The sequence below is a fragment of the Kryptolebias marmoratus genome, linkage group LG1, assembly GCF_001649575.2.
Source record: "Kryptolebias marmoratus isolate JLee-2015 linkage group LG1, ASM164957v2, whole genome shotgun sequence".
Taxonomy (NCBI): Eukaryota; Metazoa; Chordata; class Actinopteri; order Cyprinodontiformes; family Rivulidae; genus Kryptolebias; species Kryptolebias marmoratus.
The window spans coordinates 24,960,807-24,973,520 of NC_051430.1; the positions used below are offsets into that span (position 1 = coordinate 24,960,807).

Here is a 12,714-nt window from a genome sequence, read left to right on the forward strand (position 1 = left end):
GGGGGGGGGTGTCACACCTGCGTTCTCCACTGTCCACTCGCCAGGGTCTGAGGGCCCCCCCAGCTCCTCCAGAGTGGGACTGACAGTAGAGCAAAGTGCCACACAAACAGTCATCAGACTCAGACGTGGCTACAGATCTGATCAAAGGATGTCGTTGACTCTTTGGAGTTCACGCCCCCACGTTAGGGTGTGTGTGTGTGTGTGTGTGAGCGTGTGTGCGCGCCTCCACATGCATGCTTATCGAGATAAAATAACGACAGCTCACAGGAAGAGGGGAAAGGAAGTCAGGGAGGGCGGCATGAAATCAAACATGTCATGGGAACCAGCAGGATTCGCTTACAAACACACAGCAGCAAAACACGAGACAAGTGGCTTCTGTGGTCAAAGGACACATTAGGAAGTTATATTTCTCTGACCTCTGATACTGAGACCACACAAATAATCGCAGCCGTCTGCAAGGAAAAGCACATGCTTGTTAGCCGGGGTATAAATTAACCTCTCTACTAGCCCAGGAGAAGCCTGAATTATTTGTATGGGGACCTGGAAACTGAACCTAAACAACCTGGGAATCTCTGTGGAATCCACCTATTAATTTTCCAACAAAATGAGCAGTGCAGCTGGAATTTGTTACACAGGTGTAGGCTGTAAAATAACTTCAAAATATCACAGAAAATGATGAATGTCCTCAGGTATAATCACAACCTTACGAAGAGCTACTATTTAACTGTAATGTCCTAAAATGTGAATGCAATGTGTTGCTTGTTATTATATTCTCACAGATGTTTGTAAAGAATGTGGATTTCTTGTGTGAGTGTTAATTCTTTTGCCTGGAATACATTCACCCATCATTCATTTTTGACATATGTTAGACAACCCCAGGTTTATTTTAATAATTAACTCATTTTACTTTCTTTTGTGAATCCTTCAGGTATTCTGGAAATCACATCAGTGGAGGTGGGAGTGGTGGCCATTAAAGGGCTGAACAGCAACTACTATCTGGCGATCAGCAGGAAAGGAGAGCTGTACGGAGCGGTTAGTATCACAGTCAGGGGTCAATCTGAATGCTCCACAGACAAAGATAGTGTTAGATTCTTCGGCCTTTATCTCAGACAGACTTATCTGTACTTCTCTAGCGTCTAGATGACTTCCACAAGCAGGAGCGTGCACACTCTAAGGAAATCTGGCCATTTTTTCATCAAAATCATCCAAAGATGTGCAACAGTTTCTACGCAGGGGTTCATAAGACTTAATAAAGAAACCATGTTACACAACTTCATTGGAGTATGACACAGAAATGACCAACTCTGTATTTGTTTTAACCTTCACATTTTGGGGGTCTTAAGACTGAAACGTGATTCCTGCTGTTTTCTCTGCAGAGAGAATTTGGCGCCGACTGCAAACTGAAGGAGCGGATCGAGGAGAACGGCTACAACACGTACGCGTCAGCCGAGTGGAAGAACAAGAAGCGGCAGATGTTTGTGGGCCTGAACGTCCATGGGAAGCCGATGAGAGGAAAGAAAACCCGCAGGAAGAACACGGCCACCCACTTCCTCCCAATTATGGTGTGAACTGGAGGGCCCACCTGGAGTGGGAGCAGCCACCTACAGCACTGGACAAAGAGGATTTCAACGCTTAAAAAATATGAAATAAAGACATGAACTAGGAAATCTCTCACTTTGGAAACAAAATATAAGGCACTAACACTGTCACAAGTGGTCTCTGCGATTGAGATGATGTATTTCACTGGGTGAAAGAAGAGGATCTGTGTTTTGATTGGCACCAGCTGCAGGGTTAATGATTTACTTCCTGTGCCAAACAGTTTAAAGCTGGAGTCTGTGTGTGATGCAGACAACACTAAAGATGCTATCCCAGTTAGACGGATCTATATGTGTTATTTATATTCCAGATATTCCAGTGAAACATTTATTAAAGGGGTGAGAATGACTGAAGGAAACGATTGGTCCGATTATCACAACAGCATGAAATATTAGAAAACGAAGCACATTTAAAATAACACTTTGATACTTAACCGCTGTGTTTTGACTGAACTGTAATGATTTATTTATTTTTGTGAGATATTTAACTGGAAGGAACACCAGCATTCCTTTGCATTCTACTTTTTATAGGAACTCTGTTATGTAAAAAAAAAATAAATAAATAAAATCACAATTTCCTCCTCTCCAACAGAGTGGATGTTTATTCCTTCACACACCAAAATACAGGAAAAAAAAAAAAAAAAGGAAAGTGTTTTTAGGCCTGGCAAACGCTGGGGTCACAGCAGGTCTATTCTTATCTGGGAGGAACAAATAGCAACCATTAATGCCTGGCCAGTTGCTCCATGTGGGAACCATTCCGCTAATGATTAGCTCCCAAACAAACGAGAAACAAAAACCACAACAAAACAGGAGGGAGGCGACTTCCCCGGGATGACCTCTAGATACTGACATCATTTCCTAATATCACCCCATCCATGCGGGAGCTGCAGCATTCTCTGATTGTAGGACTGATTTCTTTGTAAAGATAGCTGCTACAGTAAAGCACCAAGTAATACACTAATTAAAGGCTTACCATTCATTCAACAAATGCATATCACCCGCCGCCTTTCATGATAGAGTTGTAATTCAAGATGGCCGCTACAGCCACAGTGTTAATGCTCAGAGTATGTGTTCAGGAGGGCTCTTGGCTACTACCACATAAACTTTACCTCATTGTCTGTCATTTTGAGTAAGTTACAGCCATTTTTGTGCTGGCTAATGTTGATTAGCTGTGGTGGCCATCTTGAACTGGTGGGATTCAAAGATGTAACCACTTGTAGAGATACATCCAATGATTAATTTCTGAGAGTTTCATCAAAATCCATCAAGTGGTTTGTGAGATATTTTGCTAACAGACAAACAGGGTTGAGGCCAGCAGTTGAAACAGAAGTTTTAGGTAAAAAAATTTGCACAATGCATAGTGCTCACAGTATATGTTCATAATAACTCTCAGCTACAACTACACCAAATTTAAGCTCAGTATCTGTAGAATTGGCTAATTATAGTCATTTTTGTGTTTTGTGCACTCAGTTGGCTGTGGCGGCCATCTTAAATCGGGTTCACTCCAAAAGTTAATCAGTTGTAGATGTTCATCCAATGATGACTTTCTGAGATTTTAGTTTTAATTTGTCCACTGATTCATGAGATATTTTGCTAACGGTACAGACAAACAAACACACATATACAGACACACAGACACAGGTTAAAAACATTATCGCTCTTAAAACATAACGTTTTATTTTTGCGAAGCTGGGTTTGTGGAGAGCCTTGGAGGAGGCTGAATATGTGCGAGGACAGAAATTGCGAATGGGTTTGAAATAGACACATGACCTGCGTCTGACCACCTACTTCCTTCAGGAATCATTTACAAACACACTAATCAATGACAGCTGCCTTGATGGCAGATGAAAAGAGCGCGGGGGGAAACATTAACACCACAGGCTTCCGGGCCTCGTGTTCTCTTATCCTGCCTTTCAGAGCATCCATCTCTGGACACGCAGTAAAACCGGGAGAGCAGAGGAAGACAGAAGGGTGCAAGATGGACAGAAAGACATCGCGGCTGCGTTCTTCAGGCTCACATTTACCCAAGCTGTCCTGTGGCTGTGACTCTGGAAAGAATCAAAGGCCTGGCATTCCTTGAAGGAATGCATATCGCCCGCTCAGGCTGAGAATGCTGAGAAGGGACGGAGCTGTAGCTGTTTGGGTCAAACTTTGTAAATAATCGATCTCATGGGATACCACAAGATGTGATTATGTGTTGAAGATGGGTCACCAAAACAGCTACAGCTCCGTCCCTTCTCAGCATTCTCAGCCTGTGCAGGCGATATGCATTCCTTCAAGGAATGCCAGGCCTTTGATTCTTTCTGGAGTCACAGCCACGGGACAGCTTGGGTAAATGTGAGCCCTCAGCTACTACCACACCAGAATTTAGGTGAATATCTAAAAAACTAACTGAGTTGTAGACATTTTTGTGTTTTTAAGGTCAGTTGGCTGTGGCAGCCATCTTGAATTGGGTTGTCTCCCAAAGTAAAACAGCTGTAGATCCACATCCAGTGATTACTTTCTGAGAGTTTCCTTAAAATTTGTCCCGTGGTTCAAAAGATATTTTGGTAAGAGTCTGGCACGTGAACACATGCACACATGTAGAAACTTGCAAAACAGGGGGGGGGGACAGCAATAATACAAAATAGGTGCCGTAATCTTTTATCAAAGTGTGTCTCTGATTTCTGGCACAGTAATTCTTTGTGGCATAATGTGATCCAGCTTTGGGAAACAAGTGGAAAATGCCCAGAGGCCGAAACAACTAATGAATGCTTACGTTGAGATGTCTGGTGCAGCACATGTTGGTGGCGGGCAGCTACTGAGGGAGCCGAGGAGAGAGGTAACGACTGAGCAGGGAGAGCACAGGTCCAAAACCTTTTCTGTGATGGGAGAATGTGTTCCTGATATCTAATCATTATAGCACCTTAGGAAAAGAGCATAACTTTCATCGTTGTACATTCTGCAAACAACCACGGCTAAAAACATGGCAGCAAGGTAACACCGCTGACAGGGAGGTCGCTGAGGTCACGGCCTCGCTTTTTATTGCAGGAAGTTTGGCATTTTCTTGAGAAAACTACAAAAGCATTTCACTCAAGGCTTTTTTCAAGACTTCATTAACAAGAAAATAGTTTAGTTCTGGTGCACTAATAATTGAAACAGGGCATATATAATTTTATACAATAAAAAATGACTTGACTAATATTTACTATTAACTGATTAAGTTAAAGCTAATCTTGTGGTTGCTAAAATTGACAGTGACGGCCATCTTGAATTGGGTTGACGGCAGTAGTGAATCAGTTATAGAAGTTCATCCAATGATTACTTTCTGAGTTTTAGTAAATTCTGTCCAGTAATTAAAAAGATATTTTGCTAACACAATAGACAATGACATGGGCAAAAATGTGGTTTGATTTACAGATTTGTCATAATGATTCAAAGTTTTGCAGGATGAATTCAGGCGCAAGAATTAGAAAATATACATATACGTGTAATTAAATAATCTTGAAAATGCCAAACTTTAGGGTTTTTTTTATTTTTATCAATTTTGCACAAACAGATTTTTATGACTGCATGCATTTTTACAAGCAGGGATTATTTTGATGTAAATGCATCACTGGAAGACGTTTATTTGACTCAACTATGCAGTAACTGCACATAAAATAGAAAACACAAGTCGTTTTTTGGGATTACTGTAAAATTTTAACGCTGCTAAAAATGGTTCAAAAGTATGTGAAGAAGAAAGTGCTTAATATAATTTTTAAATGTGCTCAAACAAAGTATAAAGTAGCATGAATTTAAAATACTTCAATAATTTACATGGTCAGTTATATCCTTCACTTCTGGTTTCAGCCTGCAGTTACCACTCCGCACCACTAGAGGGAGGCACTTTGATTTTCAGCGGCAGTGGGTTTGTTGTTAAAGGAAGTAGCCTAAAAAGTTGTGTAGCTAGCACAATATACAGTTGTCTCATCCGATCGAGGAAAAGGCCACTATGGAGGAGAGATAAGGCGTGTTTGACTGTGATAGCACATAAACACTTGCCGCAAATTCACAGAAAAAATAGTTTTGTGGGATAAAGGTACGTCTTCGTCTATCTTAGACAAGCAGCCATGAACGAAAATTTTGACCGAGCTCCGGGAGCGGGGAGAACACGCAATCCCATCCCAGCAGACCCCGGGTTCGGAGTGGTTAACACCGGAGACAGTGACACCAAAAGCACGCTGTTCAACCAAAGGGAGCCGCTGAGGCAGCCGCGAACGAGTCCGCCTTTCGGCGAGAGCAACATAGCCAGCGGCGCGGGCAGCGTCCCGGGCGGCGGAGGTAGGAAGCTAACGGAGCTAAAGCAGCTAGCTGCTTTCAGATTCGATTCTCTCACATCGCTTTTTGACATCATCGCTGAAGGCCAAATTGATATTTGACTGGATGTAAAAGTGATTATTTGTTAAGCTTCTGAAGCCACTCGTTCAACTAAATCTGTGGTTAATGTCAGTAGTGGTGATGGAAAGCATTTCGTTGCGTCATCGTATACTTCTTTCAACTCATGAGAGCTAACGCTGCAGCTGAAAAGCTCTGTGCTCTTCTGTAGCCAAGAAGAGTCAAGAGCAAGTTTGACTTACCAAGGTGACATTTATTTGTGGAGCAAACAGCTAATTAGCTACAGATTAGAAACAATGCAGAGCTCAGCAGTTTTCTCTACAAAATGTTCACTGGTTTGCTTTAGGGTGCAGAAGTAATCTAACACTAAAGTCTTTATTCCAACCTTTTTAAATTTATACTTAACATCAGAAGAGTAAATCTCTTCTGATTTTAAAGTGATATTAAAGAATAGTTATTCAGGGTTAGTAAAAGTCTTTCATTGAACAATGGTTGCTTATTGTTTTTTTTAGTCCAGTTGCAATCAAAGCATCCTTTGGAAAAAGGTGTTTGGTATATGAATAAGAACAGCACCCATTCATAACCTTACCTATTTAATTTTATGCATAAATGATTAATAGTCAGTGTTTAATGGCTTAAAAACACTGTTCTTTTCAAATTAATTAGGTGCATTGATTAGATTGAAAATTAATACAACAAATAGCCTAAAATGCAAAAAAAAAAAAAAAAGCAAGCAGCCAGATTTCCTCCCAATCATGAAAGTTGAAAACTTAACCCAGAAAGAGTCTGATGATGGAATAACCTGAGCATCAGATATGATCACTTTTTGTCGTTCATTTTATTTTTTTTATTCATTTTATAGTATTTCTTTAACTGGACTGATAAAACAAAGATAATTTCAACTCTAAAGTGTCTCATGAAAGCAAATTAATGCTGAAGGGTGAGCCCAGTGTCGTACAGCATTTTTAAATAAAGTTAGCTACAAATCTAAATGTTTCAGAAATGTATTAAGTTGCTTTTTTATGTATTTCCTTTTAATAATCAGGTCCTGATAGACTGAATAGCCGATATGAGCTACATTAAGAATTCTTTGTCATCAGTTCACATTTTAAAATGTTTTACACATTTCAAATCCTGAAATCGCCTTCTTCCGTTTTCTCACGAACAAGGCAACCCCCAACAAAGCTCGACCTCAAACTTTGCGTCTGTCTCCAGAGGGAGCAACGATGTGGATTCCTTGGTCAAGTCGTCGACTCTCTCAGCTCACGCTCCAGAGTTTGTCCCCTTTGGAATGACCTCAAATGAAGTAAGAGGAATTGTCACATCGGAGCTTCTTCTGCTCATTCTGAATCCATAACTCCATCTCATATTAAAGGTTGACAGTTTCTGCTGATAAAATAAGTCACAACCTATGTCTTTGTTTTGGAATATGTCACTCCAAAGTGCATGTTGATTTCTCAGTTTAGTTTTTCACACCTGTATTCCTTTTTTTATTTGTTTGTTTGAATAGGATCCCACTTATTATGACGACAGTGAGAGCTACTACAGCGAACCGTCATTGGCGGATGCGGTCTCAGAGTTTCTCGGTTACCTGAGCTCATCCCCAGGCTCCTTTGAGTCAGACGTAGAAAATATAACCGGCATGCTCAACTCCTGGGTCACCACTGAAGAGCTGCTGAAGGAGCTGGTGGAACTGGTCTTCACGCAGGTTTGGAAACATCTAGTCCTTGGTTTTTTTGGGGGGGCTTCGGACCTGTCCCAAATGTAGCCCGTTTATTAAACATGAGCTGAAACGTTTCTGTCTTTATTGCAGTCTACTGCTATACCGAACTTCTCCTACACCGGAGCCAGGCTTTGCAACTACCTTTCCCATCACCTCGCCTTCAGCTCACAGCGTGGCAACTTTCGCCAACTGCTCTTGCAACGGTAATTATCAGAGTTTTCTTTAAACTGAAATGTCGTTACACTGAATGACATTCGTATAATTCACTCTAGCGTTTTCTTTTTTTATGCAATTATATGCTTAAAGAAGATTGCAGGAGACAGATAATGTTTTTACTACACAAGAACAATTAGGAGAAGAAATTTTACTTCAAGGAGAAAAGATGTAGAAGTTGTACAGAAGTGTAAAAAGTTTATTTTTCATTACAATTTCAAAAATAGAGAATATTTTCTTTTGTAGATGTCACGTGGAGTATGAAAAAAGGGAATCAGCAGTTGCAGGAGACCCAGAGACTCAGAAGAAATTTCACTTGTTTGTGCTGTTCCTGGGAGAACTCTACCTGAATCTGGAGGTATGAAGGTGTGCTTAATGTGTTCATTTGTTTGTACATGAACACTACAGTACTTGTTATTTGAGTTAAATGTGTTTGTCGTTCAGATAAAAAGTGCAAAAGGACCAAACAGAGCAGACATCCTACTCGGGGCTCTGAAAGACCTGCTGCTCAGCCTGCTGTCAAATCCCGTGGATGCAAACCTCATCTGCGCTGTCAAACTGCTCAAGGTGCCCAAGTTCACTTATTTGTGTTCAGAAATGTAGTTGCATTTTAAGAGGAAGTGAGAATGTTGTGTTTTTTCCAGTTGACAGGGTCTGTCCTGGACGATGTGTGGATGAAGAGCAGACAACCTCACATGGAAGAACTGATCCAAAGAATAAGAACGATTCTCCTCGATGCTGCCTGTAGCAGGTGTGTTTATCGCTGCGAACAAATGTGTCCAATCGCAATTCAAGGCTCCTTTGTAACTTTTTTTAATATGTGACTTTTTTTAATATGTGTGTATATATAATGTTTTCAGAGATGTGAAACAGATGCTGCTGAAATTAGTGGAGCTGAGATCCAGTGACTGGGGCAGAGTCTCTGCTGCTGCAGCATCCAGTAACGCAACACCCGACAATGACCCCAACTACTTCATGGTGGGTGTCCGTACCGGAGAGTTTGTTTTCTTTTTATTTAACATCTTCCTGTGCATTTGTATTTCTACAACGACTTGACTTCCTCCCCTCAGAACGAACCTACGTTCTACACTGAAGATGGTACACCGTTTACAGCAGCAGACCCTGGTGAGTCTGCGGAGAAACAGCTAGAGAAACTGCAGAATAATGTTGAGTTTTCTGCGTTGTTTGGATGAAATAAAATCCGGGGCATGTCTTAAAAGTTGAACGTTCACCACTGAAATGTTTGTGCTTTAGCGGCGAACATTTAATGAGCTCTTATTACCAGTTTAGAAAATAGCTTCTCTGCCATCAGCAGCAAAGTCTGATCCCTGCTGCTAGATTTTAGATTTTAATCTTGACATTTAAAAAAAAAAAAGAAATATTCCTAAACCTGAGCGATCATCCACTCCTCTCTGACACAAGAACACTTTGTAGAAGAAGGAGAAGCGATGAATCGGGTTTTCCTCATCGCTCCCAAAGCCGGTTTTTCCTTTACTGTTATTTAGTAATAGAGAAGATAATTTAGTGCTTTGTTATTCTAAATGCATTCATTTTAATAACAAACACGTTCATGTTGCAGTCAAAGTTTTGCCTAAACTTCAGTCTTTCTGCTTTTCACAGAATATGCAGAAAAATACCAGGAAATGTTGGACAAGCAGGATTATTTCCCTGATTTTTATGGAGAGAATGGAAATGAAGAGTAAGTACACGTTGTGAACGTAAACTAATCAGGATAGCCTCTAAAATATCTACTTTTTTTCAAGCCACCTTTTACAAGTTGGTTTATTAGTTCATTTTAATAATTAAGAATATCAGCACCAGTTTAGAGGATTTTGAATTTTGTGCTGAGCATTTTTGTGACCCTTTGGTGGCGGCTGGAGCAACATGGATGAGGAAGCTAACATTAGTTGGGTTTAGCTGCTTCGTCACCATCTGAGCTCCAGAGCTGCGCAGAAGAAATCCAGAGAAATTGCAAAAATACAGTGAGAGCATTATGTGCTGAATGACCAGCAGAAAGAAGCCGAACAGAAAGTAAAAGTAGCTAAAAGCTAAAACTCATAAAACTATAGCTAAAAGCAAGAATTAGCACAAATTTAGACAGACCTAAAATTAGCAAAAATGTAGCTAAATGCTTAAATTTGGCAAACTGAAGTTAAAACTTAAAATTACCAAAAAAAAATGCTAAAAGCTAAAGTTAGCTAATTCATAGCTAAAACCTAAATTTATCAAAACAGTAGTTAAAAGCTAAAACAAACAAAACCATTTCTAGCAGCTAAAATGAGCAAAAAGGTAGCTAAAGCCTTAAATTTGGCAAACTGTAGATGGCTAAAAACTAAATTTAACAAAACCTCTAGCTAAAAGCAAAAATTAGCTAAAAGACAAATTTAAAGCTACAATTAACAAAACTGTTGCCACAAATAAAAATTTGCAAAACGGTATAACTGTAGCTAAAGGCTAATATGAGCAAAATAATAGTTAAAGCCAAAATCTCCAGAACCGTAGCTAAAAGTCAAAATTTGCAAAACCATAGCTAAAATTAACAAGACCGTAGCTAAAAGGAGCCTAAGAAAACAAAAATAAATCACATCTGTTGAAGTGTATTTTAGAGAACAATGTTTATAAAGGAGTTGGAGTACATTTCTCTATAAATAAAGTTAAATATTTTTATTATAAAAGTTACTGATACTGTCTACTCATAGCAGATTATTCCAGATCAAGCCGGATATTTTGATATATTAAATTAGCACAAAGTATGTCGAAGTAGTTTGATGCAGAAAACAGATGGAAGAAACTCCAAACAGGAAACCAACAGTGTAAATGCTGACTCAGCACGCACCCAGTAATGTGTCACTCAGATATATTAGGACTAATCACATCTTTCTTTCTAGATTAAATTAAATCTGGTGGGTTTAGTTTTGTTTGCGTAGTGAGCCTTTATGCAGCTCAGGAAGCACGTTAATAATCCCACACTGGTGCACAAGATGAGCCCTTCTGGAAAAGAAAGCAGATCATTTCATCTCTGATTTTACAGCCATAATCTGGGTAATTTAGCGTCAGTGTAGGATGCTTCCTGACATTCGTGGTCATGTGTGGTGACCTCACCAGACAAGTCGCAGCACAGCCTCTGACCTTTGGGCCCCTGACTTTGTCAAACGTGTTTAAGTGACCCACAATGCAACAGAGACGACCAGGGTTGAAGGTTCAGTTTAGTCAGCAGTTGGGGTGTAAAAGGGAGATTAACACAATCCTGTCCTCCCTCGAAAAACTGTATGTGCATTCAGATGGCAGTAACTTGCAAGTATTTTATGTTGTAGCATTTTTAAAAAAGCGTGTTTTCAAACCATCCATCGTGTTGTTTTCGCAGATACGAGGACGAGGACGAGATGGACCCCGAGATAGAAGAAGCTTACGAGAGTTTTTGTTTAGAATCAGAGAGGAAACGACAACAATGACACGAGTGTGAAAAACCCGAGGGTCAAACGAGTGTGTGCCGTACTTTTCCCGCTCAATTTACTGGAATGTTGCAAAGGAAACTAGCGCCGGATCTTTATTTTACTGCAGACGGGCCTTTTTAACACGGAGCTGTTGATAGTTGCACTTTGGAAACTTTATTCAGCCACTATTAATTAGTAAATGGGACAGTCGGTGGGATAACGGTTCAGGAAGTTCGCTCTTGAGAGTTTTCTTTTGTTTTAAATTTCTTGTTTTAAAAGCTGCTTTGTTTGAAACAAAATGCCAAGCGGGAAGCGGAGTGCTGTGGATGTTTTTAGTTAATGCCTGAAAGACAGTTTTGTTTAATAAAATCTGCTCATTATTTAATACCTACTAATAAATGCCACACAATCCAAGCCAGAAATCACATTATTTTTGTAATAAATGCAATAGAAATGTGAGAGATGGTTGTTTTGCCACATATCTACAGGCATACAGTGGGAATCAGCGTAGCCTTCTTCTCACCTACTGTGACAGCGGCTCGGCATCGAGGAATTTTATTTAAAGCTTTTCACGCCTCGGTCTGGCTAAAGTTTTCTTATTTCAGTTCAGGATCTGTGTGAAAAGTTGTACAGGTAAAAGAATTTTCTGGAACTACAAGCTGAAGTTACTTCAGAGAAAACTTTTTTTTTCTTTTCATCCCTTGAGTAAAATTTAGACTTTAAATAATTTGTTGTAAAAGTTCCAAAAGTCTCAGCATTAAAATTGTTCAAATACAGTTAATTTCCCGAATGTCTCGTCAAATATATACATCCACGCGAGTTGCAGGTGAGCTGCAGCGTAAGACTGAATGACTGTTTACCAGCAATGAACAGATCTCTTGTAAAGGAACATTGTTTTATAGCTTGTAAATATTGTTTATAGTATTGTTTGCTTGGAATAAATTCTTTATAATGTGAGACTGTGTTTGCATGAGCTTTTAGGGGGTAAAATAGAGAACGAGCAGTAAGAATGTGAATGAGCTTTTTGCTTTTTTCACAATGCACACTTTCAGGGTCATATTTAAAGTTACTGAAAATAAATTAACACTATATTGGACCTTTTATGTTCAGCACTAATGAGTACATCAGTTGTCTTAAAATGCTGCTTTGCAATGAAAAAAAAACAACACTTTTCTGATCAAACTCTGCCACCTGCTGGTGAATTTGTAAATATGCAGTGTCCAGACTTTATAGTTCTTTTGTGTTTCGTCCAATCAGCCCATATTTTGCTTCATATTCGGCTGAAGTCACAACAAAAACAATTTAAAGAGATAAAAACCCAACAGCATGGAGCCCTGGTGTCAAACTCCGGTCCTCAGGGGCCCGCTCTCCTGAATGGTTTAGGTTTTCGATG

The 12,714-nt window shown here is 39.8% G+C and overlaps 2 protein-coding genes across 2 annotated transcripts in view; both read left to right on the forward strand.

Annotated features, from left to right (window-relative positions):
* Positions 1-2,238, forward strand: part of fgf10b (fibroblast growth factor 10b) — an 8,201-nt gene extending 5,963 nt beyond the window's left edge. Inside the window, exons 2-3 of the mRNA XM_017412261.3 lie at positions 929-1,032; positions 1,377-2,238. Coding sequence (XP_017267750.1) covers positions 929-1,032; positions 1,377-1,568 — 296 coding nt within the window. The 3' untranslated portion in view covers positions 1,569-2,238. The remainder of the gene's footprint in view (positions 1-928; positions 1,033-1,376) is intronic.
* Positions 2,239-5,490: 3,252 nt separating this feature from the next.
* paip1 (poly(A) binding protein interacting protein 1) lies at positions 5,491-12,278 on the forward strand. The gene is made up of 11 exons (XM_017412242.3): positions 5,491-5,897; positions 7,121-7,257; positions 7,462-7,659; positions 7,765-7,877; positions 8,134-8,245; positions 8,332-8,454; positions 8,532-8,638; positions 8,748-8,865; positions 8,958-9,012; positions 9,508-9,586; positions 11,252-12,278. Exons 1-11 carry the CDS (start codon positions 5,687-5,689, stop codon positions 11,337-11,339), a joined length of 1,341 nt encoding a protein of 446 aa, XP_017267731.1. The 5' UTR covers positions 5,491-5,686; the 3' UTR covers positions 11,340-12,278.
* Positions 12,279-12,714: the final 436 nt, after the last annotated feature.

Excerpts from the sequence above, each read along its gene's own strand:
- paip1 (XM_017412242.3), top strand. The coding sequence starts at position 5,687 with ATGAACGAAAATTTTGACCGAGCTCCGGGAGCGGGGAGAACACGCAAT. Across the intron at positions 8,246-8,331 it reads AACTCTACCTGAATCTGGAG|ATAAAAAGTGCAAAAGGACC; the intron begins GTATGAAGGTGT and ends TTTGTCGTTCAG. Across the intron at positions 9,013-9,507 it reads GTTTACAGCAGCAGACCCTG|AATATGCAGAAAAATACCAG; the intron begins GTGAGTCTGCGG and ends TGCTTTTCACAG.